Genomic DNA, 26,481 nt, shown 5'->3' on the forward strand with positions numbered 1-26,481 from the left:
TGATTAAAATACATTCTTCCCAGTTTACCGGATTATTTTTCCAAGCCAAGGGCTAGAACAGATAAATTACTTATATCTTTAATATTAAAAGCCATAGAGGTGCAAATCTCAGTTTTCACAAAATATAACCCATTCTCCGGTCATACTGAACCCTTAAACACCGTATTTATGGTGGTGGAAAGCACTGTGAAATCACAGCTGACATATGGCACCCACCCACCCTCAATAGGATTTTCAAGGCAAGAGAAAAACAGCAAGGGTTTGCCACTTCCTCCCTCTGCACTGCAACCCTGGACTTCCTTGGTGGCCCCCCCACCCCAACCCAAAACCCAGTCATCACCCCTAAGTGGAAGATCACAGTTACAGCCACAACCAGAAAAAGCTACTTGGATTCCTTTTCTGTCCAACTCTTAAGTACAAGCACTGACTTTCTTTGTACACGTTCTGGTTTACATTTGGCAAAAAAAATCTTGAAGAACAGACTGGAAAAGAAGCTCAGCTACACAATCTTTATATCAGTTTTTTATTATTTACAATTTGTCCAGTTGAACTCAAAGCATGGCTACATTGCCACACACAAAAAAAAAATCAAACAGTGCACTGGAATACAAAGTGCACACGTACTTCCCATAATATTCTATCAAGTTTTGCCATACAGATATTTCACAATGCTTGGGTTAAGTTTGAGTGGCTGACAAATCAGAAGACAGATTCTGTTTAAAGCAGTTAACACATAGTAATCCAACAAGACTTTGTATGGACAAGATATACCCATCATCGTGTCAACAAATCTTTAATTTTCAGAAGATCTGTGTATTTGAACCTTCATCATAATGCCAGCTTTAGACATTCATCTAGAAACAAATTGTGGGAAGTTTGTGTCAGTCAATTTAATTAGATAAGCATTTAAGACTCTTGATTTCAGATTTAGTCCCCTCAGTCTGACAGAGAGATTTTCTTCAGTTCCCTGTCACAACACAGTATCAAAAAAATCAAGATGAACGATTATGTATGAGATTTTACAAACTGCATCAAATTAAAACTGACATCTTAAATTACTCAGATTTTGCAAGTAAGTTGCCAGGAAGAAAGGAAAAATGAACACCTGTTCTCAAGCTTTAGTGGAGGTTCCTTGCTAACATTTTATATAAACTCTTGGGAGGTCTTTCAACACCTTGTTTTGCTGGCACATTGTTTCATTGATAACAGCTTTAATAAAATGGAAATCTGAAATACCACAGTAAATAAAATAAGTCTGCCAACAAACTACATAGGCTCAGCTAGAACAGCCACACATTAAACAGAGGCTTAAAACAAAAATCTGTTGGAACTGAAGCGTCCTGGCAATTCCACCATAGTGAGCCATTGGATGGAACTCGGTTACTGCTGGGTACATCCTTCAATATAGAATCAGAGATCACGTCAGCTGTCGTATCTTCTAGTGGTTTTATAAGCTTAGAGGCTTTACTTCATTTTCAAATTAGAGTCCTTATTTTGCATAGCATCCTGAACTATGTATCATCTAGCATTTTTCACAGAGGAAGTATTATCCATGGCTAGTCAAGCTGTACTTCTCGTTTCATATTTTCAGTTCCAGCTGTTGAAGACTTACGTTGATTAATTACCTTCTGGCTCTCAGTTGTCAAATTGTTTTCAGGGAAGATGGCCGCAGATCAGAAACTTTGTAGATTGGATTGGTACCAGTGACTGGACCAGAGCATCAACTGCAGTGTACTGGGATAGGCATTCTGTGGTTCTTTTCTCATGCTGGGTTCTGAAAGTCTAGCCATCTTAGATGAAAAAGGGAACTGGGTTGGGAATAGCAAGAGTTTTCCAGTCAGAGCCTCTTAGCAAATATATAGAAGAGAAAGCGAAAAAATGAGGAGGCCAGCAGTTGATTGAAGGGCATTTCCATGTCCCTTGGTAGTGTTGGTATTGGTATTGTTCAGTGTGCTCAATGGCACAGAAGAAGTTGAACTTGAATTGCTGAGCAAGGGAGTTGCAGCAGTTGAATTCTCACCACCTGTCTAAATATGCATGAAAGAGAAAGACTGTGAAACCACAATTATTGCAATGCTTTGCTACTTAACTATACACCTCTCTATAAGGACTTCAAGCACATTGTACTACCCACCGTTATTTGTGTCCATCTTTATTTCATCAGCTCACAGGGACAGTTTTCCTACTATCTACATGCCCTAATGCCTCTTCAATAAGATCTGTTCCCAAGTCCGTAACTTGGCAGGGAAAACAGAGCAGAGAATTCAAGGGACAAGACCAAATATGGTTCAGGCAACTTCTCCAGGAGCACCAGAAAAACTATAAGAAGTTACTCTTTTGTGCATGTAGTAAGGTTTCCTAACTAATTATCAGCTCTTTCCTCCATGGGTTAAACAGAGATCCTCCAGCACCTTTAGTATGCGTTGAGAACTATGTAGACTGCAAGTTAAGTTATGCTTTTTGAACTGTGCTGAAGTAAACGCTGACTCACAAAATGTCATGCTGAAACAAGATGCTACTGGATTCCTGTGTTAACACTGCTTTGGTGACACCCAAAGTAATGAACAAATATTCATGAGTTGATCTTAGGGTTGCCAGGTCTGTGTTGGAAAAATACCTGGAGACTTTGGGGGTGAAGCTGGGAGAGGGGAGGGGCCTCAGCATGGTACAATGCAATAAAGTCCACCCTTCAAGTCAGCCATTTTTTCTAGGGCAGCTTATCAATCATAAAAGCAAGAGATCTCCAGGCTCCATTTGGAAGCCGGTATCCATAGCTGATCTGTAGTTAATTCTTAGCCTCATTTTACTGAGCCCAAGTAACTAACAGGTAGCAATTACAATGTTCCAGCAAAGCATTTGGCTTTACTCAACCAGGTACAACTTCTTTGTCCTTTGATTAGACAATGGGCCTACTTTATCTTATTTTAATATAAAAAAAGATAAAGTTGCTGAAAGCCTGCCTTAGGAGATAATCTTCTGATATGTGAACAGAACGGCCATTAAGTTGAAAACACGGTTATGAGCAGATTCTGTTCTTTTCCCCCCCTATCTTAGTACAGCAAGATGCTTCATAACAAGACAAACGTTAGAAGCAGAGAGATTTTGCTCCCAGGGCATGCACACAGGGCTCTTGTCTTATCACTTTTTGTAGAACAGGTTTTACAGGCTTTTGAAAACAATCAAACAGTGACATAATATGGATGAGCACGTACAACAGAAGCAGAGATCTTTTTTCAGATCACTAGATATTGGAGAAGTGTTACCCATCTCCAGCCTGATACATATTTTAGAATTCTTTTGAGTCACAAACCAGGTAGGATTAGACATAAGGAACACAGAGAACTTTTAAATTGTACCCAGATACCATTCCCCTACTATTTCCCCACCCCCAACTCAGCACAGTTTAGTTGAGAATCTGTTAAAGTTACATTTATGGAGTAATAGTTTATGTAAAGTTTCAGTCCGTTTGCAGACTTTTACCCTAGAAAACTATATCAGAATCAAATATGAGACTTGGCAGCTGTTTGAGAAGCTTTTGGTAGTCTAGCTACTGGGTGGAATTTTTAATGGACAAGATTCAGTTTGAAAGTGATGTTTTCTGCTAGGGTCCACAGTGAAATAAACTGTACAGGTAGGCTTCATATTCTTCCTACATATTGGCACAAATGCAAACCAATTTCATCCCCATTCACCCCATACCTAGACACTCCACTACTTCCAGTGAAACTTGTCTGATGAAGTGGGCATGCATACGAAAGCTTACATTCTGAATAAAACTTTGTTGATCTTAAAAGGTGCTACTGAACTTGAACTCTGAATCCAAACTAATGCATCTAGGATAAGAGCAAATCAAGTAACCGCAGATATCTTTCTAGCCTCAGGCTGCAACTCCTAAGATAATATCTGTTATTGAATATTTGAAACGAGTTCTACAGTTAAGGCAGTTCACATTCCTTTTCAATGGGACTTGACTAGCTTGTTGCCGTCCACATCTCTAGCCCTCAGGGTTCCTGATATCAGCTTGCAAGAATGTTCTTTCAGCTGCAAATCTTGGCATGCTTGGCCCACCTATAAGGCAGGCACTGAAGACCAGAAAGCCTTACTGTTTTGAGCTAACCAAACTTACATTTTTGTCTCCAAGTTCAGTATTTCCCTTCCCAAATGCTCCTCATTTGTCAATGTATGCCTAAAACAAATGTTTTAAAAGAATATTTTCCCTCACCCAACACTCTCTGTAGATTAATCTTATTCCACAGGTGCTCAATTCACACTACTTCACATATGGGGAAAGTTAAGCAGGGGGAAGCAATTGCTCTGCTAGGTGTGGTTCTTCCTCTTGGGCAGAGAAGGGACTTCTTCCATTAGTCACACATTGGCAGCTGAGACATAGGGCTGACAGCCCTAGAAGAGTCAGGGGCCACTGAGAGTTAACCCTCTCAGATAGCAGCAGTCCTTCCCCAAAGAGCAGAGGATCTGAAGGGGTTCTGGGAATCCTGCACAAGGTTACAGCAACCTCTTTAAATGCAAGCATTCCTCACTCTGTCCACGGAAGCAGGTCCACAAGAAGCTTACACTGTAATAAAAATCTTTAAAAGACAACACAAGAATCTTGTTTAAGGTTGTTTTGCTGAGCATAAGAAGGGTTTCACATTTCACCATTACAGAGGAACAAGCAGAGGGTACTCATTGTGCAAAAGGCAGCATATCCTCTATAACATCTGTTAGGCTAATGATTTTGACAAATTCTTCTGTGGGAAGGATGCGTGGCATAAGAGAAAAATCCTGCACTCCAAGACCAGCTGCTACTTCCCTTGACTCTCATTTGCTGCCCTACACCCTTCAGACTTTTTTCCACTGAGAAGTTTTATTTTTAAAAACTTAGATATTTAGTTACCTCTAAGATAGGGTAGACTATCCCAATCTCATAATATATTAATCATTTAAAACCCCTATTCTGAGTGGCCTATTGGTTCTGGAGGGTTTTTTTTGTTTTGTTATCTTTTGGGTGTGAACCAGATGTCACTGGGTGTTGGGGCAGAAGTATTTGTGAATTTCCTGCATTGTGCATGGGGTTGGACTAGATGACCCTGGAGGTACCAACTCTATGATTCTGCTCCCGTTTACCTGTTGTTCCTCCAAACCAGACCTGAGACTCTACAGCAAGCTGTCTCCTTTGATTTCCATATTATCACATCCCTCTTAATGCCAAAATAGCGAGGGGAGGGGAAGGGAAGGGAAAAATATGACTCATCCAATTTCGATAGCATATGCTTGTTACAGATACTAGAACATAAATGCACTTTAGAGGGTTTTTTAAAGCCATATTATTTCTCTGACAAGCTAATAGCTACATTTCTAAAGAAAAAAAAAGACAAGTCCTGTGAAACTTGACTGGCTTGAATTTGAAACAAAGAGGCTTTCAAAATTCATTGTGGGGGGGAGTGTACTGAAGGGGGCTGTGCTGAGCATACCAATGCCTCTGAAAGACTCCTCAGGTTCCTGCTTCAAACCCCTTTGGGGCTATATAGCCAAGGTCTGCTGCAGATGGACATTGCATTTTACCTCTTCCAGTGCTCTCTAGCAAGCACTAGTAGTGCAAAAGGCAACTCTCCAGCAAGTACTCCTGGTGCAAAAGGCAGCTTGCCTCCAAAGCAGCGATATGAACGTCTTGGGTACAGGGGGCATACACAGAACCAGCTCTGTTTTCAGCTTGTGTAAAAAAGCCACGAAGAGCAGCACCCTGAAGAGTATATGCTGAAAAGCTAGCCTCACTCTTCATTCTCCACTGAACTCCTACCTCACTGGACACTGATTTTGAAAACTACCCAACGTGTAAGAAGGAATGAGGGGGCTGATTATTACTTCTGTTACCCACTCCACCCAGCCAGCTGCTCTTTTATTTTGTCCGAGTCGAATTGCTGGAGACGCGGCTGGCTTTGAGCTCCCCCAAAACTCTCAGAGATGGAAGTTAGCCATCTTTATTCTGGTATCAAGTGCTTTGCGCGGCCCGCGTGCTTAAGCGTCGGCACGACCAGTGGTTGTGCAGCTTTGGCTTTACTCTAGAGAAGGGGTGGCCAAGCTTGCTTAACATAAGAGCCACATAGAATAAATGTCAGATGTTTGAGAGCTGTAAGACAGGAAGCAAGGAAGGCAGCAAATCTGATGGAGCATGGTGCGAGGTGAAAAGAAAGCAACTTTAACTTTAAATGCAGTCTCCAAACCACTGGCTGGCTTGGCTCGGAGAAGTGATTTAAAATGCCTTCTCCAAGCCAGCCGATGGGGTGGTGGGGGCTTCAAGAGCCACACAGTATGTGTGAAAGCCACATGCCACTGTTTGGCCACCCCTACTCCAAAGCAAAAAGAGCTGGCAGTCCGCTTTAAACTCCGGTGCTACACTCATTCAAAGCACACTCGGAGAGGAAAACCAGCCATTCTCCTCAGACAAAGGATGCAAAAGTCAGGAAGAGTAAAAATCGTCCCCGGCCATTAAGGTGGTGGGGTGCGCGCGCGTGCTCAAGCGCTTTTGAGGGGCGCGAGGGACCGCTTTCAAATCACCTGCACCTTTCCCCGGGAATCCAAACTAGCCCGTTTCGACGCCACCAATTCGCGCCGCAGAAAAGATAAAGCGAGTCCAGGAAAGTATCCTGAAGCGGCTGGAATCCCCACAAGCTGCTGGTCCCGAGAGAAACGGCTGCCCAGACGCTGACTGCACGCGCTGCAGACAGCCACTAACAACCCTCACGGGAAGAGACGGCAACGTAGGATCACTGGGGGCTCGCTTCGAAGTTACGGCTCCCCCCTAAGCCTACCCAGCTCCGCGCTTCCAAGGCTCACCTGAGTGGGCAAGAGAAGCGCCAGAAGCAAGAGCCCCAGGCCGAGCCGCGCAGCCAGCGCCGTCCCCATCTCGGATCGTCCTACAGCAGCGTTCCCCGTTACCCTCCGAAACTGCTCCTGCGATGCGCTGGGGAGGAAGCTGTGCGGGGCTTTTATGAGCATGCCGAGGGGCGGGGCGGGGCGGCCCGGAGACCCCGGCTGCCTCTTCCCCACCCATCGCATCGGTTACCCCCGCCTCTCTTTGCTGTTAACCCCTGCCGGCTTCTCTCAGCCCTTCTGGGCCCGCCGCCTTCAGCTCCGTTTGGCAAGATCAGATAGGTGTGGGAAAGGCGTTCGGCTGGAGAGGAAAATATTTCTCAGTGAGAGGTATCAGGGCCGACTCTGTAAATCTGGACTGTTTTGTCTTATTCCAGATCTGTAGTGCTGCTGGGCGGTAATTATTTAGTAGGGAGAAAGAAAGAACTCTACACGCCTGCTCCTCAGAGGTGCTTTTTGCTAAATCAGATTTTTCCAAGCTGGATCACTGATATTTTGGGTGCTTGTTAAACCCTGTCTCAAATTAATCCCTCAATTCAAGATAATAGTCCCTAAGTACTACTGTTAGTTAGAGCACCGATTGTTCTCCCTCCCCACTCAAAGAACACCTGGAAAGCTATCAAGGAAGTTGATTCAGGGAGTTAAAGTCCACCCACTAAAACTAGCACCAATTATTAGAATTCAGTCATGCAACACAGAAAACAATCCAAAAAATAGCAAGGGTCTTTGATCATGTGCAGAGTGCGTTGCCTTCATAAGTCCCCATACATCTATGTATTACTCTCTATGCATCTATGTTGCATGGGCTGGTTCTTTAAGGCTTTCCAAACAACTGAAGTCTTGGCATCCATTTTAGAAATCAAGCACCAGTGGTGGAAATATTTTGGCTTGAAGGAACACACAAACTCATGTTTACACATGAAGCTTTCTTATACTGGATCCGATCATTGGTTCATCAAGGTCAGTATCATCTACTCAGGGCCTCAGGCAGGGAGGGGGCGTGTTAATTGGAGATGCTGAGGATTGAACCTGGGACTATCTGTATGCAAAGCAGAGACCCTTCCACTGAGTCAGAACTGAGCCTGTCCTCTGGTTAGCTTTGTTTTCATGACTACTTTGGGCCTAGAAAATGCTCTCGTGGATGTTGTAATAGTTCTAGTTCTTCCAGTAATCGTTGGAAATATCCTTGCCATTTTTATGCCCCCTTCTAAAATGATTGTGTATACAGGCCCCGCCCCCCAGCCCAGCAAGAGTCTAATTCATTGCAGAGGACTGGGTAGTCTTCCTCATGGTATCTTGATAAGAAACTGGATTTTGATATTTGGAAGTATCTTTGGTGGCTTTGCTTTAACTTCCAGTGTTTTTTTTCTAGCGGCATAACAGTAAGAAATCTGGCATATAGCCTTTTCCCTCCATGACAAGGAAAACTTCATCTGGTGAATTTTTATCTGTTTAAAAGACACTGTTCCAAATAGGTGGGGAAAGAATGAACATGGGATCCTTTAAGGTGAACCTCTCAAGAATTCATATTCAAGTTTAACACTAATTATTCTGTAACACATTTTTATCATCCTTTTGGTTAATGAGCACCTTTTCACAGCAGACGTTCAGTGCTTTAATCTCAACATCTGGTAGAAACTGAATAAGCAGAGTGTTCTCCATCATTGCATCCCAGTTCTGGGAACAATCCAATCTTCTTGACTTTCTGTTTGTCCTGCAATTTTTGAAGGGCGGGGGATCAGTACCCTTCGGTGTTAGGCAGATAAAAAGGTGGTCTCTTTCTGTGTGTGCCTCAAGGTGGCAGTGTGAATTCTAACTGGCATTAGTGGTTCTCAGTTTGAGACAAGAAGGAGTCTGAGTAATACTAGCATTCCTTCTGTATTAACCTGTCCTAGAGTAAAGAGGTATGGTCTCGCATTTTAGCAGTGCCTGTTTTAGCTTCTGCCTCATCATGCTGTAGGAGCATGCTTAGGAGTAGGAAAAGAGCCAAGTGGCTTCTTTGCTTTAGAATTGCAAATAGTGTTAATTTGTTGCCTTCTCATTAGATCTGACCCTTTTCTGCTCTCCAGGTTGACACAATCTGTTCTTCCCCCTAAGAAAGGGCAAACCTAGTCTTTCAGTGGAGTGCTCAGGATCCAAGTTTCTGTTGCCCCGGGAGGAAAATGGGTTTTGTTTGTTTGTATTAAAAAATACAATAGCTAGATAAGCTTGTCTCTGTCATCCCTAGCTGGAATGATCTCAGATAGCAAAGTTGGAAAGGGCCTCTGTTGGAAGCTTTCAATAGTAGCATTGTCACCTGAAAAGCTTCACATACATTGTGAGGCTAATGAAAATACTATATTTTTTCATGTTGGATCATTGTGGGTGGTCCTGCTTGAAATCCCTTTGGTTTCTTGTAGATGGGCATTGTATTTTACCTCTTTCAGTGCTCTCTAGCAAGCAGAGGATACTCATGGTGCAAGAGGCAGCTTGTCTCCAAGAGGATACCGATATGAATGTCTTGGGTATAGGGAATCAAACCTGATTCTCCAGATTAGAGTTCACACACTTAACCACTACACCAAACTGGCTCTCAGTGGTAAATGGTAAAAATTCAACAGGTGACACTTTCAGTGGCATTAAGACAGAACAGTGAAAAAAGGATCACAGGGCCTTTTCAACTGTGGCACCCTAATTGTTACCCTGAACTGTTTTCCCCCAGTTTGCTTGCCTGATATCAGGTGATAATATCTGTTTATGATTATTAATGGTTTGGTTTTTATTTTGTTTTGTACCCTGCTGTTTAATTCTTTATTTTTTGTGTATTTAATCTATCTTTAATTTATTTAATCCTTTATTTCTGTACAATTTAGTAATGTCATGTTGTCCTGTTTAAGTTTTGGCTTAATGATTTTAGTCTGCCTCTTTTTCTTCTAATGCTACTTAACACTTCGCCTTGATGTGGTGAAATTGGGATAACCATGGTGTTTTTCCAACTGGGGGGGGGCAACCAGAAGGAGCAGCTGGGGCCTCCAAGTCCACTGCATAACTACTACCAGATCTGTCTGCTTGTCATTGCATGGTTTGAGCACAGAGGCTGATGTTGCTTCCTGGTGCCAGGTTTCAGAGGGTTGCTGCCTCTGAATATGCAGGCTCCCTTCAGTCTCCATGGCTGTAGTCAGACAAGCAGTTTTCAATGTCACTGCTGTGTCCTCGGCATTTAAAGTGTACAATCAGGCAGTGACATTTGCCTCCTGTTCCCCAGTTGTTGGCACCCCGTTCTGACCTGCATTTGAATCAGAGTTCTTAGGCACAAGGGAAAGTCCAGTCTTTACGGATGTCAGCACTTTCACTCTGCATTTCCAGATGTGTAAATTCCCTTGTTGTGCACTCAAGGCGGTTGGAAAGTGTGAACCTTCCATTCCGATATTTTAAAAAACCCAAACAGATAGTGATGTGAGCATAAGCAGATCTTCACCCCAGGTTTCTGAATCAGTGCTTGTACCTTTCTGCACCCAACACTCTGTTAGGATAAGAACCTCCCTGGGGGAGTTGTTTTTGATTGACAGTGCCCCCCCAACACATCTTGTTCCTTTAGACTCCATATTGGCAGGTAGCTGGCAACCCTACTCCCCATCCCACTTTCCCCCATGCAAACTGTGTTATCAGAAAAAGGATTGCTGTTGGAGAGCATTCCATGAATGACACAATGGTAAATGTACTGAAGTTGATGGGTCTGCTCTTGTGTAAAGCTGCATGATGCTTACTGCTTACATGTATTCCATGTATTCCAAGGAAGAGAAGCAATGTAAAGGAGGCTGCAGTACTTGGTAGAAAGATTATGGAGCTGTCAAAAGGAACAGAGTTTCAGATACATGCTTATGCATATGCATGAAAGACTAACAAACAGAAAAAGGATGCTGCAACAATCGGTGAGCATGTGGTGAAGCTGGTTCAGGGTGAGATGTCTGCAAAACATCCCATTACACACAAAAACTGTAACTGGAGGCACAGCCAGATCTCACCAAGCGTGGAGTCTGACCACAGTCCGTGGTTAGTAGCCACTGATGTACCTATCCTACATGAACCTGTCTAATCTCATTTTAAAGCCACCTATGCTATGTCCACTAGTGGTGAATTCCCAGTTTAATTACTAATTTTGTGAAGAAGTATTTCCTTCTTTGTGTAATAGTTCTCTCAGCTGCTCTCTTCCCCAAGCCCACTATTCTATCTCCTGATCTAAACTGTGTGATAATATTGGGGCACGGTTTAGCAAAAAAAGCAGGAACAAGACAGCAAGAATTCTTTGGATTGTAAATCACAGACTGAACCAACTACCACAGATTGCTTTCCAGATTTTTCTGTCCAAAAATCTCTGTTACTATTAGCTATCATTCCATAAAAAAGGAAACTCATATAGTAAAAGGTGGGGAAGTAGGCAAATTAATAACAGATGTATTGATTGAGTAGAACATGTGATCATTTCTGGGTATTGCCCATTGTGATAGGAGCAAGCACTGAGCCCTGAATTCCCCACATAGTTTTATCTGTGGCACCTTTTCTAGTATTGATTTTATACATTATGCCTGGCATGGGGATCTGTGGATCACATTTTTGTATGGCCCCTCCCCTTCTGAGCTTGGGGCAGTGGGGGAGCCAGTTTGGTGTAGTGATTAAGTGTGTGGACTGTTATCTGGGAGAATCGGGTTTGATTCCTGTTGGGTTTTTGATGCAATTTCACTTCCTGTTGTCATGAGTTAATTAAGTGTTTGTATATGCATGCTGATGTTTAGCCAGTGAGTAGGTAGAGCCAATGAGAATGTTTGCACGTACTTCCCACCAAGGCTAGGTGTCAATATGCATAGTGACCATTGAGGGAGAGCCCTAATAGGCTAATCCATATATTTGGGTGGTGGTCTAGGGGAAAACATTTGGTCAGTTTTATTGCCCTTTGTGTTAAGTCCTTAGATCTCCATGCATTTGAAGTTAGGACTCGAGAGAGTCGAGATGTAGTCTAGAAGCTAGATAGGATATTGAATCCTTCTTTGTTTTCTAGAAATCCAAGTCATACCTTTTCCTCATTAGTAAACTACTTTTATTCTTAAGCTAAACCGTGTGTCTGGCTGTTATTTGTGGTTCTCTCCACGTTACTCTGCTAATCGTATGCCTAAACTCTAACAATTCCCCACTCCTCCACTTGCTGGAATGGCCTTGTGTTCACCATAGCTATTGCAAGAGTTGTCCTTGAAAAGGGCAGCTGCTGTGAGAGCCCTCTCAGCCCCACCCAGCTCACAGGGTGTCTGTTGTGGGGGGAGAAGATATAGGAGATTGTAAGCCATTCTGAGTCTCTGATTCAGAGAGAAGGGCGGGGTATAAATCTGCAGTCTTCTTTTTCTGACTCTGGAGGCAAGTTGCCTCCCCTCCACCCCAAAAAAACCCAGTCCAAAGTCACTCAGCAAGCTTTATGGCAAAGGCATGAAGCTTTATGGAAGGCATGGGAAAAAAAGACCAGGGATCTTCACAAGTGGCACTCATGGGCGCAACTGGGGATTCAGCCTTTCAACCCCTACTCGGATATGCTAATCAAAACTGAGCTACTCAAGTTTCTGTTAGCATTCTAAAGGGAGAAAATATTTTTAAACATCCCCATTTCCCTTTTAAATGCAAAACAGTGCTTCCAAATTTGGAAAAAATGACTATGATTGAAATCCTTTCCCCCCATGGGCTCTATGCAACTTGGAGCTGCACACATGCAAATCCCTTTTACAGACTGATGTAAATACATCACCTTAGTCCTGTCTGTTTGCCCTGAAGGAGGCCTCCCCAGTCATAGCAGTGTTGCCAACAGGCTGAACAAAGAATACCCTGCCCCCTTAACAGTGTTTACCAGGTGATGCTATTTACCTCCATGCCATATGAAGCTTCACCCACCCAATTTCCACGTATTGACCTCTATTAAAGGGGAAAGGGTATTTTTTCCTCCAGCTTGTTGGCAACCCTAAGTCTAGTATAACTCTGTAAGCTTCAACTAGCCCCAGTTCTGTACATTAAACCTTAAACAGAAGGTGTCTGTATCTAGAAATTTATTGTATATTTCATATTCTGCTTAAATGAATATGGAATTAGCAGCTGGCATCTGTTTTTATAAAATGTGGAGATCATTACACTGAGCTTTTGTTGACAAATGGTTAGCAGTTACAGCTGGAAGAGATTTAGGGTTGCCAATAGGCCTGGAGAAAATGTTCTGTCTCTATAGCCTTAATATGTGGAATTGGGCAACAGAAGCTTTTCATGGTATATAACATCACTTAGTAGATAACATGTCACTAAGCCTCTATTAAAAGGACAGACTTTTTATTTTCCATGCAGTTAACAACTCTAAACACAGTGCAGCTGTGCATCTGCTGGCTAGAATCTGTGGGGATGCCAGCTGTTTTAAGGGTTCCTCCTCCTGTAAGTTAAACATCTGCTTTATATACATGTATTAGCATGTGAGACAACAATAATTTTCTTTATGCTGTGGAGACTCAGGCTCAAGCTGCATTAACCACACAGGAAGTAGCCAGGCTCTCTCTCCCCCTTTTCCCCGCCCCAAAGAGCTGGCAATTTTAGGAATGTGTCTTCACATACTTTTCACCTCAAGATCTTCTAATTCCAATGAAAGGTGTTGTTTTAATAGCTTTGTTCCAATATATTTTACAGTCTTCCCATAGCAGTCCTTTTGTTCTTTTACAACACAATCCCCTGCATACTACTCAGAAACAAATCCCTCTATCTTTGATAGTACTTCCTCATTTATCTCAACACACAGGATTGTGGCTTTAGATCACTGGCAGTTCCTCAGGTATGGTAACTGCGTGACAGAAGGAGGAGAAATGTTAGGGCTGCTTCATATGTTAGCGTATCCTATGTAGGGAACAGTGTGTGTCATTAATTTCATAAATAATGCAATGTGGATTTGTTGTTGACATTGTCATGAGTCAGCTGTCTGGTATGTTTCTGTGTCAACTCCACTCCCCTTTTGATCTTTGTGAAGAGGTTTCCCAGCTTGAACCTATATGTACTTTGGAGTAAGTCTCATTGAGTTCACCAGTGGTTTCACCCAATATGCATATACTAGGAGTAAGGCTCATTGTGAAGAAAAATACAACAGGTTCTAAAAGGAGGCTCTGGGCAAGTGCGCACCATCCTTGCTGTCTTCCCACCCATCCAAGTTAAGGCATTGACTCCCCCCCCCCCCCCGCCGCTACCTCAAGGGGAGCTAATCTCAGCCATCTAGAGAGCAGTTGTAAATCCAGGGCTTTTTTGAGCAGGAGTGCAGTTTCGGCTGGCTTGGTATCAGGGGGTGTGGCCTAATATGAAACAAATATGAAACAACAGTGATATCACGAGATGTGGCCTAATATGCAAATTAGTTCCTGCTGGGCTTTTTCTACAAACACCCATGTGTAAATCTGAGTGATCTCCAGTGGTTCCCCAGTAGGAAATGGCATTGTACCAGTCTGAGGTCCTATCCCTCCTCAAACTCCACCCTCTCCAAGCTCCACCCCTTAAATCTCCAGGAATTTCCTAATCTGAAGTTGGCAACCCTGTCTCCTTCTGTTATTGCCTTTCCCCCTCCCTGTAGCCTCTACATAGGAAAAGGACAGTCTGTCTTCACATTGTGTGGGGAACCAATGCAGCTTACATCATTCTCCTCTCCCCTCTTTGATATAAATAGCAACCTCGTGAGGCAAGTTAGACTAAAAGTCTGGGTGATTTTGGACCAGTTACAATCAGTTTCCACAGCCCTCTCCCTCAGAGTCCATTCTATCATATGAGCCCACTGTAGCCTGATTTGAATAGAAAGTGTGAAGAGGATTTGCAAATGGAAAGGGGCAGCCTGTTTTATTGCTGCTGTGGAACTGGCTTCTCCCTGCTGTGAATGAACATTCCTTATGTATCAGGTGAAGAGAAGGAACTGCTACTGTTTTGTCTCATAAACATGTCTCTCATAGTTTTACTGTTTGTTTCACTGTTTACTTTGCAGTAGCATTGTTTGGGGGGGGGAGGAGAAAGACGGACTGCCCTGGACTTCCTACAACAGGCCCTTAGGAGAGGCTGTAGTGATCAGTAAGCCCCCAGGAGAACCTGTCAGCAGACAACTATCTCGTTCAAAGATCTGGTGGGGTTCTTGCCTGATGGGGCTGGCAGTGGGCAGGAGAGAGCAGAATCAGCCAATGGCATGCCAGAGTAGGCTTCCCAACACTCCCGCCCTGGCAGGGGACCCCAGGATTTCCACCCTCTTCCCCCGTGCCCCCAAAAAAACGGAAGCGGGGGAGGGGGGAAACGGCACCAGGGAGCATGGCGAGCCGCCCCATCCTGGAGCGGGCGAGGCCGCTGCGCCACCGCTGCCCCCTCCCCGCCCACTGCAGCTGCTCCTCCGAGATGGGCCCAGGCTGAGCCCATCTCGGAGGAGCAGCCAAGAGGCGGCAGCAGCGCAGGCAAAACCAGGGGAGGGCAGAGGCAGGCCAGGAGCATGGCGAGCTGCGAATCCGGGCCCTTCTAGGACCCGGACTCGTGGCTCACCATGCCCCCGGCCCACCTCCACCCCCCCTCCGATTCCACGCCAGAGGCGGAGCGGGCGAGGCCGCCGCGCCGCTGCCGCCTCTTCTCCGCTCGCCGTGGCTGCTCCTCTGAGATGGGGCGGCTGGCCACGCTCCCCGGCGCCGTTTCCCTTCCTCCCCCTAACTCCACCCCAGTGTCTCCTGGCTCCACCCCCAAAGTCCCCAGATATTTCTGGGGTTGGATTTGGCAACCCTATGCCAGAGACAGTGCAAACCAATCCTATGTAGGCCACATCCAACCAATGAAAATTCTCAGATTTGCCACTACGGTTGAGCCTTTATTTGATGGTGACTCTTTATCAGCCATGCAGCTGATCTCATGCTTTTTTATTCTGAAGAAGTCCACTCAGGTCAATTGGATTTACTCCTATCTAAGTAGGCATACTGCAGACTTTTCTGAATGAAATATCCACCCTTGGGTCATTTCAGTCTGGCTTTCAGTCAGGATTTGGGGGCTGAAACAGCACTTTGTAAGGGCAGTCTATCACTACTAATATGCTAGATCTATCAGAGACGTTTGATCCATTTGACCATAATATGTTGGTGGGTCAGATTCAACCCATGTTTGGGATAAAAGTGATTGTTCTCACTGGTTTTTCCTGCTTCTTTCTTGAAGTAAACCAAAAGCTGCTGTAGTAGAGCCAGGTCAGCTATTTGGCACCTGATGTGTGCAGTAACTGAAGAGTCTATTTAATCCCCAGTGTTCTTTAATCTCTATCTAAAACCATTGTTTGAGATAATCATAAACTTTGGAGTCAGTTATCATCAATATGCTGATGACACCAAGTTAGACTAAGCCTCCAGAGGCAGCTGTGAAGGTCCTCAGCCAGTGTCTTGAAGCTATGATTAAGTGGCTGAGGATGTAAAAACTGAAGCTTCATCCAGACAAGATCAAATTGATGCTAGCTGGGAAGGCAGAATGTTTGGCTGGTGTTAATTTACCAAACAGGGTTAAGCTTTCCATATCAGACCAAATTAAGGGCTTGGGTGTGCTCATGGACCCAGCCTGGTTAATGGATAAACAGCTCAGTGCTGTTGCTAGAAGACACTTCTTTCAATTATATCTAGCTCAAGATCTTGCTGAGCTGACTGAACTGATACATACTACCACAACCTCCAGACTGGAATCCTGTATGTGGGACTGCCTTCAAAGATGTCCTAGAAGCTCCAGCTGATCCAAAATATAGCTGCATAACTTCTTTCTTGGTCAGCTGCTTGGAACACAGAACGCTGGTGCTTCATCAACTGCTCTGGCTGCCTATTTTCTTCCAAGCCCAGTTTAAAATGCTGGTTGAGTTGGATGTGAATCAAAAGCATTTTCTTTATTATGTTTAAAGTCCTCCATGGCCAAGGACCCTTATCCTAGTAGAGGGTACATTGTTTCAGCTGTGATATGATTATGAGTTTTGTTGATTGGTGTGCTTTAATTCATGTGTTTTAAATCTTGAGTGCTTTTAGATTTGTAATCTGTGTATTCTAATCTGTTTTAATTTTGTTAATTGGATTACAATAATTAACATCCTTGTGCCCTGACCTGAATAGCTCAGGCAAGCCCGATCTCATCAGATTTTGGAAGCTAAGCAGGGTCAGCCCTGGCTAGTATTTGGATGGGTGACCTCAAAGGAATACCAGCACTTGGGTGGACAGGGGAAGGCTTTATTCAGCCACCTCTCTGAATATCCTCCATCCCTCCAGTAGGGATCAGTCACTAGAGGTCACCATGACTTCCAGGTGTGTGCACGCACTCTGCCCCCCCCCCCCCCCATTAACATCCTTGCAACTTGGCTGTAGCAGTATTCCACACTTTGAGTCTAACAGGCAGGATGGAAATGGTGTTTTGTTTGGTTTTTTTAAAGGAGGATTCAAACTTAAAATCAGGAATTTTTCTTAATGGCTAGAGTAATTTCTCCCCTAAGGCTCACCTAACAATTTACACATAATGCTACAGTGCTGCAGAGTTTGTTCTCTGGAAATGTGGAAAAGCCAGAACCATTTTAAAATTCAAATCTATATTCTAGGAACAGCTTGTTGTGGCATCTAAAAATCCTCTATTTCCTAATGGTAAAATGGAAACTTTAAGGTCCTGCATTGCAGATTTGATGTGAGGACAGATTTCAGATTAGGGTTGAAGTACTAGATGAACAGGTGGGTTTTTTTGTAGAAAAAGCCCAGCAGGAATTCATTTGCATGTTAGGCCACACCCCTGGCACCAAGCCAGCCAGAATGCATTCCTGTGCATTCTTGCTTTTAAAAAAACTCCTGTAGATCAGGGGTGGCCAACGGTAGCTCTCCAGATGTTTTTGCCTACAACTCCTATCAGCTCCAGCCATTGGCCATGCTGGCTGGGGCTGATAGCAAAAAACATCTGGAGAGCTACCGTTGGCCACCCCTGCTGTAAATGAATAAATAATGGCACTTCTGCCTAGATATGCATTCACTGATGGATCACTTCTCACTGAAGGATGCTATGTAACATACATTCCTCTGCCTCACTCAAACAATAATATTAGTGCATAGTAGGTTGGAACAGGAAGGCCAGAAAAATTTAACAGGCTGGCTATCTTACTCAGATACAGAAGAGAAAGCAGGAAAGAGATAGGAATGAGAAAACACCCACTCACGGTAAAGAAGTTTTTTCTATCTGATGGAAAGTTCTATGTAAGTTAAACCCTCTTACAACAATAGAGTTTGTTCCTGTAACAAGTACTGCAAAACCTGTTTGGTATTTCCAATAGAGTTTGTTCCTGTAACAAGTACTGCAAAACCTGTTTGGTATTTCCAAGATGGACTGGACAATATGATTATCTTTTATATAATTCACCTTTTGTCTTGACAAATCTGAGCTCCCTCCTTGGGTGGGACTGAAGCGCATCAACCTTTGGCTTATCAAACCTTTGGCACTAATTGTGTGACATTGGCTGACTCTGCTTCCCCCACACATTGGTGGCCCCAGGACAGACAAGGATTGGCCCTCTGGGGAACTGCGAGACAGGTGCTGCTAGGCAACTAGTCTTGCTTCTGTTTGGTGTAGTGGTTAGGTGGTTAAGCCAGTTTGGTGTAATGGTTAAGTGCATGGACTCTTATGTGGGAGAAGCCGGTTTGATTCCCCACGCCTCCACTTGCAGCTGCTGGAATGGCCTTGGGTCAGCTATAGCACTTGCAAGAGTTGTCCTTGAAAGGGCAGCTTCTGTGAGAGCTCACTCAGCCCCACCCACCTCACAGGATGTTTGTTGTGGGGGAGGAAGGTAAAGGAGATTGTGACCACTCTGAGACTCTGAGATTCAGAGTGAAGGGACGGATATAAATCCAGTTTCTTCTTCTTCTGTTTCTTTTTCCTCTTCCTCCTCCTCCTCCTCTTCTTCTCTCAGTAAAAAGTAACCAAGCTTGTTGCTAGTCAACCAAGCTGATTCTGTCAGTAAAAGGCAATCAGCTTTGGTTCTGGCAGTTGCTGCCTCTCCCTGCTCTCCAGTTGGCTAAGCTGCCTGTCATACTTATTTGCAGAGGAGAGAAAAAAAGCCTTCCCTTGACTGGCTGAGGGATGGAGGAGGAGGGAAAGAGCCATAGAGAAAGCCTTCCTACAATTGGCTGAGGGAGGGAGGAGGAGGACAGAAGGCTTTCTCTTGATTGGCTGAGGACTCCTCCTTATCTTCCTCTCAGAAGGAAACACCCAGTGACAGGAGGGGAAATGGCGTCCAGATACAGAGAGAGACAGATAGGGAGGGAAGGTGAGAGACAGAGAGAGATTGAAGTCAATGTCATCAGAAAGAGAGTGTTGCTCTGAAAAGTATCACTAAAGGCCTCTTAGGGAGAACTCATTGGGGCCGGTCCTGACTAGGGCTGTTGGTTCCAGGTTGGTGGGAATTCCTGGAGATTCTCCAGGTTGGTGGAGTTTAAAGAGGGCATAGGGGTTAGGAATTCAGAGCAGGGTCTGCCAAATCCAGGTTCTTGCTGCGGAAGCTGACTGGGTGATTTCAGACCACTCACCTACCTCATAGGGTTGTGGTGCAGATCAAAGCGGGGAGAGGAGATTGATGTAAACTGCTTCCCCCCCCCCCGCCCTGTGCAGAAAGATTGTCCTTTTCTTATGTAGAGACTGCAAAGAGGGAGGAGGCAATGAAAAGCTGAAGTCAGGGGCAGATAAAGAGATAGGGTTGCCAACTCCATGTTAGGAAATTTCTGGAGATTTAAGGGGCGAAGTTCACTACATCCTCTTTCCCTTTCATGAAAGCCACCATAGCCTTTCCCCTTTTCCTATTTCCTTCTCTCTTTTTTACCCACCAGCCAATTTACCTTTATATGTCCCCTCATCTTCAGCTTTCCTTCCTTTCCTCCCCCTGGCATCCTCTCTCTAGAAAAACTATGGCCCAGTTGCATAGTAGCAGCTGAGTGGGACCCATTTGCTCTAGAGGTATTGGCAAGGACTTGCAGGGGGCACTTCACTTTGTTTTACATCTTCTCTCCACGCTATTTCTTCTTTCCTGCAGCTTAGCAATTCCCATATCCTCACCTTTCCCTACTTCCTTCTCCATTCTTACCCACCCACAATCTACTTTTTTACCAGCACCATTTTATTTATTTACAACATTTATACCCTGCCTTTCTCCACAATGGGGACCAAAGCAGGTTACTTCATTCTCCGTTCCTACTTTTATCCTCACAACCACCTTGTAAGGCATGTTACACTGAGAATGTGTAACTGACTTCAGGTCACCCCATTACTTCCCATTGCAGAATGGGGATTCTAGGTCTCACGTTCAAATTCTATCCACTATATTGCACTAGTTTTCATGGGGTGGCTGTTGTTGGACAGCAGCAAGCTGCCAGAGTGAATCAAACAACCCCTATGCCCTCTTTAAACTCCACTACAGAATCTCCGCCATTTTGATGATGTCACTTCCGGGCGACATCATTGCGTCACACGCTGCGCACACGACTGTCCCCTCTTGGGGGATGAAGAGGACTTGGTAACCTTACTTCCTATGCATGCCAGTATTAGATGCTGCTAAGTCTTAGCAGGACCCTATGGTCAATGCTTTTTTTCTTCTTCCCTCTGGGCCACATGAAAAGGCTGTTATTGCTGCCTGGGCAGCCAGTCTGGGGAAGCTGTCTTTGTGTCCAATTAGCTAGTCCCTCCAGGTCCTCCATTTCCCTTCAATGGCTATTGCTAGGCAACCATAGTATTCCAAGCTTGGTTCTGTCAGTAAAAGCCTATTTTGGCCTTTGAGGGAGCAGTAGTCTCCCTATGACAGCCAGTGTGGCATAGGAGTTTGTGCTTCAGAGCAGGGTCTGCCAGACCCAGGTTCTTGCTGTGGAAGCTGACTGGGTGATTTCGGACCAGTCACAGACTTTCAACATAACCTACCTCACAGGGTTGTTTTGCGGATCAAAGGGGAAAAGAAGAATAATGTAAGCTGCTTTGGTCTGTATGATCATTGTCATGCCCCCCATAGCCCCTCCCCCATAATTATTCTTTGTTATCTCCATTCTGGGCCTGTGTCAGGGCTTTGAGCCACCAAAGACATGGGGACACACACATGTGTGGGGAGGGGGAGTCAGCATTTTTTTCAGCTGCAGAGTGGGTGAGAAGACAGCAAGGCTGGGGAAGTGAATGAATGCCAAGGGTTGGTGGGTGGTAAGACAGCAAGGGTGGGGATCACTGAATGTCATGGGTGGCAGGAATAGTGGGGGGTGCTAAGGGTATGGGGGTACTTGAAAGGAAGAGGTGGTTGAAAGGAAGAGACACCAAGGGTCGGGGGGAGTGAATGTCTTCACTTGGGTGGCTGGGAAGACAGCAGGGATGTGGGGGCCCAGCGCCTCTTTCCAGAGCCCATTGTATTTTTCTCTGCAATGGGCCTTATTCCTAGTATAGATGATAATTATGTCAATCCCAGGCAAGTTGAATTCTTTTCATTCTTAGACCTTGAGAATAACCTTTCAAATACATTTTTGCCATTTCTTTCTGGTCCTGGGGTGTGGCAAACTTGAGTGAAAGACCAACTGAGTTCTGACAGGATCTTGAAGGAAGTTGCCTTCTTTTGTTCTTTCTTGTGACTCAGTAGAATTACCTCATATATTGTTCCAGGACATTCACAGTACTGGAATCATTTCCTCATATATTGTTCCAGGACGTGCATTGTCTCTGAAGTGTCCTAGTTTGCATAGCTCCTCTTCTCATTATGTGCTTTACTGCTTCCATTTTTTCAGTGTTTTATAACCTCATTCTTTATAACCACTGTCCTAGTGGCAGGGCACTGATTCCCATCAGGATGAAGCTGCCGGTGGCCTCAGGAGAGTAACTTGGACACATGATGCTGCTACAGCTTGTTTCCAGGTGAAGGATTCTGTGAGATGAAAAAGATGGACTTAAAAAAATATATTTATTCTCCAGTGGGCCTCCTCATTTTCTGAGGGGTGTCTGAGCTTTTCCATCTGACTGGACAAACCACCTATATGTTAAGAATGTAAGAACTGTCTTGCTAGATCAGATTAAGGTTCATTTAGTGTATGATTTGGTTTTTAATACTAACCAACTTCTGGGAGGTCACAAGAAAGGGCATGAAGGAGATGGACTCCCCCTTCTTTTTCTCCCCATAATCCAGGTGTATTTTGCCTCTGAGCATGGAGGCTCTATTATGACTAACCACCATTGATAGACACAATGGTTTGTATCCAATCATATCCACTAATTGAATCATGCAACAGGACTTTCCTGTTTCCCCATCTGCTGAGCCCTCTTAAAGCTCTGCCAATTTTGTTCCTGGGGGTCATTAGTTCCTAAGGAACAGTAAAGTAAGAGACTGAAGTAGGAGGGAGTAACACTGTAGTATAATGGAATGGAGAGCACCTTTATAAAGGGAACACGATTGTAAACTATTCCGCTGCTTATATGTATTATATCTTGCTTGAGCTCATTGTTTTCTGTTTTGGGTTATTTTTTTTCATGTTTATGACATATGTGTTTTTTTGCACTGTTTCTAAATTTTGTGTTGTTCAGTTGTGCAGTCGAGTCCGACTCTTTGTGACTCCATGGACCAAGTCACGCCAGGCCCTCTTGACTTCCACCATCCTCCAAAGTCTGCTCAAATTTGTGTTACATCAGTAATGCTGTCCAGCCATCGCATCTTTTACTGTCCCCTTCTTCTTTTGCCTTCTGTCTTTCCCAGCATCAGGATCTTCTCCAGTTACTGCTTCCTTCTCATTTGGTGGCCAAAGTATTTGAGCTTCAGCTTCAGCATCTGACCTTCCAGGGAACAGTCAGGGTTGATTTCCTTTAGAATTGACTGATTTGATTTTCTTGCAGTCCAAGGGATTCTCAAGATTCTTCTCCAGCACCACAGCTCAAAAGCATCTATTCTTCTGTACTCGGCCTTCCTTATGGTCCTAGTCTCACAGCCATACATTACTACTGAGAATACCATAGCTTTGACTATACGGACTTTTCTTGGCAGGGTGATGTCTCTACTTTTTATTATACTGCTTAGGTTCGTCATAGCTGTCCTCCTAGTCCAATTGTATTCTTTGTTGAAAGTTTCATGATATATGATTGCATTGTCTTACACTGTAATCCAACTTGAGTCTCAATGAGAATAATGTAAATAAATAAATACATTAAAAATAATCAGCAGACATTGCTCCTTTCTGCTTTTGGAACTGAGTGGTAGGATATCAATCATTCTCCTTGAATGTGCCTAATTCTTTTAACAGCCATTAAGCTAGTACTCACAATGCTACCTCTAAGCTGTGGAGTCATGAGAGCAAAAATTCTACTTTGTGAGCTAGTGGCATTAAAGTTGTGAGCTACTGCATAAATTAGTGTGCCTGGGGGCCATTTTTCCTGAGCTAAAACAAAAATGTGTGAGCTGGAGGCTAAAAAGTTGTGAGCTAGCTCACACTAATTCATCTTTGAGGGAACGCTGCTCATCACTATGTTTTTTTTGCTATCAGTTCCACCAGTTGCGTATGCACAGTTTGAACCAGCACTTCCTTCTTTCACTCCTAGCCTACTATCAACCTAACTTAAAGATATTATTCTGATGAATTTGTGCAATCCCTGCCCATACAGAATCACAATGATAATACTAGCCAGGGTGAGGGTGGCAAGAAATGCAGAATCATAATTCCATATCAATGAAATACTATAATTTGAATGCTACCAAAATGTGATGTGCCTGCAACAGCAATATGTCCTTCAGTTAAGACTGTGGGATAAAAGACTTCTCTGAAGGAAGGGGAATGGCTGCCCTACGATAGTGAACTAGTGGCTGCATTTGCTTCTTCTGGTAAATGCTATGCTGGAGAGACCTTGTTGGACACTGCTTTTTCAGAAGCCATTTGTGGAGCTGTGCTTACTAGTTAGGGATTTTTGATCTATATAAAGGGTGCCATGCCATCTCATTTTGTGTTTTCTGCTTTTTGCTGTGCGTCTCCCACATGTCATGATTTCCATCGTGGGAGTGGCTTGAAACTTCTCTGAATGATAGTTATAATGCTCGATGTGGCAGTGGTCTGCCTTGAGTCTCAGACAGCTTTAAGACTTTTACTGCACTTAAAGTGATGCAGATCAGCTGTACATTACTTGATGTATCTCTGAGTGCACATTACATTTCTGGAATTTGTGGCTAAATACACCATTGCAAAGCTGTATTGCCCTTCAGTTTGAAGGAAAACTGTCTGGTATGTCATATTTAGGCTAGACTGAGTGGTGTGAGGTAATTGTGATTCTTTACCATAGTTTTATGTCACTTTGAATAGTAAAGCATCTCTCTAGTCTCTATAAATTTACTCTGGACTTTGTCATTTCTTTTTCTAACCGAGCCTTCTCCCTGTTACGCTAGTTTTCTGTACTCAAAAAGTGACAAGAGCAAAATTAAGTGGTTCTGTGCAGAAGTAAGTCCCATTTTATCCAATGGCACTCCCAGTAAATTATTCTTAGCCATGGTACATAACAGTTTTCTCCTGATTACATGCTATTGATTTTTGAGGCCTAAGCACCAGAGTTGCCAACAGGCCTAGGGAAAAATATCCTGTCCCTTTAAGAGAGGTTTAATGGGATGTTATTAACCTCTCTATACCATGAAAAGCTTCAGCTGCCCATTTCCACATATTAAGCCACTATTAAGGAAGCAGACAATTTTTCTTATGGCCAGCTGGCAATACTACTAAAAGCACCCCAACTAGTCTCATTGAAGGCAGCAAGTTCATTTAAGAGGAAAGCACACTTGCAGTTGGGCTGCTAGTCATAAATATTGCTAATCACATATAACTTGCCAGTTTACTAATTCTGCAGTTCTGCTTTCAAATATGTTGATTTTCAAAACCATGACTTTCAATAACTGGTTCAAAAGCCATCTCATGGTTTAGGACTCGTCTTTACAGAATGAGTGAACAGAGTAGTCCAGAGTTTTAGCTATATTGTGCTAGGGTTGCCAATCCCCAGGTGGGGGCAGGGGATCCCCCGATTTGGAGGCCCTCCCCCCGCTTCAGGGTTGTCAGAAAGCAGGGGGGGGGGGGAGAGAAATGTCTGCTGGGAGCTCTATTATTCTCTATGGAGATTTATTCCCATAGAAAATCATGGCGAATTGATCCACAGGTATCTGGGGCTCTGGGGGGGCTATTCTTTGGGGTAGAGGCACCAAATTTTCAGTATAGCATCTAGTGCCTCTCCCCAAAATACCCCTCAAGTTTCAAAAAGATTGGACAGGGGGTCCAATTCTATGAGCCCCAAAAGAAGGTGCCCCTATCCTTCATTATTTCCTATGGAAGGAAGGAATTGAAGAGGTATGCCGTCCCTTTAAATGTGATGGCCAGAACTCCCTTTGGAGTTCAATTATGCTTGTCACAGCCTTGATCTTGGCTCCACCCCAATGTCTCCTGGCTCCACCCCCAAAGTCCCCAGATATTTCTTGAATTGGACTTGGCAACCCTGTATTGTGCAGACAAATATAACTACAAAATAAAATCAACCTACATTTAAATCACTTTAATTACCATTTTACCCCAGTGCTCAGCTATGCATTAATGATCACCAGTCTATGTGTTGCACATTTACCAGTGTAGCTGCTTGAAGTTGCTTCCGTGTTTGTCCTCAGCTGGACTACTGCTACATATTTATGCACACACACACTGCTATCAAGTCACAGCTGATTTACAGTGATTCTGTAGGGGTTTTAAGCCAAGAGACCATCTGAGGTAGTTTGTCATTGCCCACCTTTGCATACTGACCAATACTAATTGGGACTGAACCTGCTTAGCTTCAGAGATCTGATGAGATCTGGCTAACCTGGCCAAGACAAATCAGGGCAACTGCAATACCTCTTCCTTATACCCTGGTAGAAGAGATTCTATGGAAGACCAGTAACAAGAGTGCATAAAGTGATGTATGCAGGAAAAAAACATATAAAATATGCATCTGCTATCCCAAACCACCATGCCATTAAGAAAACAGATCATTTCTATAAATCAAAATTGAGCCAACCAAGCTGGAGCAGCTGATGCATTAGGACAAAAGGGGAAGTGCCCAGTGAAGTCCAGTTCAGCTTCTTGCAGTTAATCTTCTTTACAGGAAAAGGAAAAACAAAAGCCTTACTGAACTTATTAGCAATGTAAGGCTTGCAAGCTGTCAGCTCTCTCCTTAATCAAACATAGTCATCTTGCCTCCATGATGTTCCCTACACTCAAGCTAGAGATCCCCCGCCCATTCTTCTTAAGAGCCCAGGCTGTTTTCTGGCTGCCCAATGGGAAGCTATAGAAAGAGAGGGAGGCATATTAAAATAAGGAAAGATTGACAGAACTAGATAATGGATTCTTTTGGAATTTATTGACCAATCACAAGGGTATAGGGTTGCCAGGTCCCTCCTGGCAATAGGTAGGGAACATACCAGGGGTGGGAGGCCCAGGCTGTCACTGGCAATGTCACTTCTGATACACACTGGAACTGAAGTAATCACACTGGGACAGCAACACTCTGGTATTTGGGCAAAAACTCTGTGGTAAAAATGATTTCTACGACAGAGTTTTTGCCCAACTA

General features: G+C 43.9%; 2 protein-coding genes across 5 annotated transcripts in view; one reads left to right on the top strand and one right to left on the bottom strand.

Moving 5' to 3' along the window:
• Nucleotides 1-509: 509 nt before the first annotated feature.
• On the bottom strand, nt 510-7,007 carry CD24 (CD24 molecule). Its single transcript, XM_060237760.1, has 2 exons — nt 6,835-7,007; nt 510-2,027 (listed from the first exon to the last, which is right to left on the bottom strand). Exons 1-2 carry the CDS (start codon nt 6,994-6,996, stop codon nt 1,848-1,850), a joined length of 342 nt encoding a protein of 113 aa, XP_060093743.1. The 5' UTR covers nt 6,997-7,007; the 3' UTR covers nt 510-1,847.
• A 66-nt stretch (nt 7,008-7,073) lies between these two features.
• The window catches only part of MTRES1 (mitochondrial transcription rescue factor 1), a 53,874-nt gene continuing 34,466 nt past the window's right edge, over nt 7,074-26,481 (top strand). The window contains exon 1 of one of the 4 annotated variants that reach the window (XM_060237739.1): nt 7,074-7,200. Coding sequence is in view for 1 of the 4 variants with exons in the window: in XM_060237712.1 (XP_060093695.1) it covers nt 18,100-18,113 (14 nt within the window). In the remaining 3 variants the exon portion in view is untranslated. Of the gene's footprint in view, nt 7,201-7,807; nt 7,831-13,612; nt 13,694-17,887; nt 18,114-26,481 lie in introns of those variants that run through there. The other 3 variants (XM_060237747.1, XM_060237731.1, XM_060237712.1) reach the window with 3 other exon arrangements.

This window comes from Heteronotia binoei, chromosome 1, assembly GCF_032191835.1.
Source record: "Heteronotia binoei isolate CCM8104 ecotype False Entrance Well chromosome 1, APGP_CSIRO_Hbin_v1, whole genome shotgun sequence".
Lineage (NCBI taxonomy): Eukaryota > Metazoa > Chordata > Lepidosauria > Squamata > Gekkonidae > Heteronotia > Heteronotia binoei.

Bases quoted from the DNA above. Each gene is read 5' to 3' on its own strand.
- CD24 (XM_060237760.1), bottom strand. From the start codon at position 6,996: ATGCTCATAAAAGCCCCGCACAGCTTCCTCCCCAGCGCATCGCAGGAG. The intron at 2,028-6,834 runs GTGAGCCTTGGA...ATGCATATTTAG, and splicing joins CGCTTCTCTTGCCCACTCAG to ACAGGTGGTGAGAATTCAAC.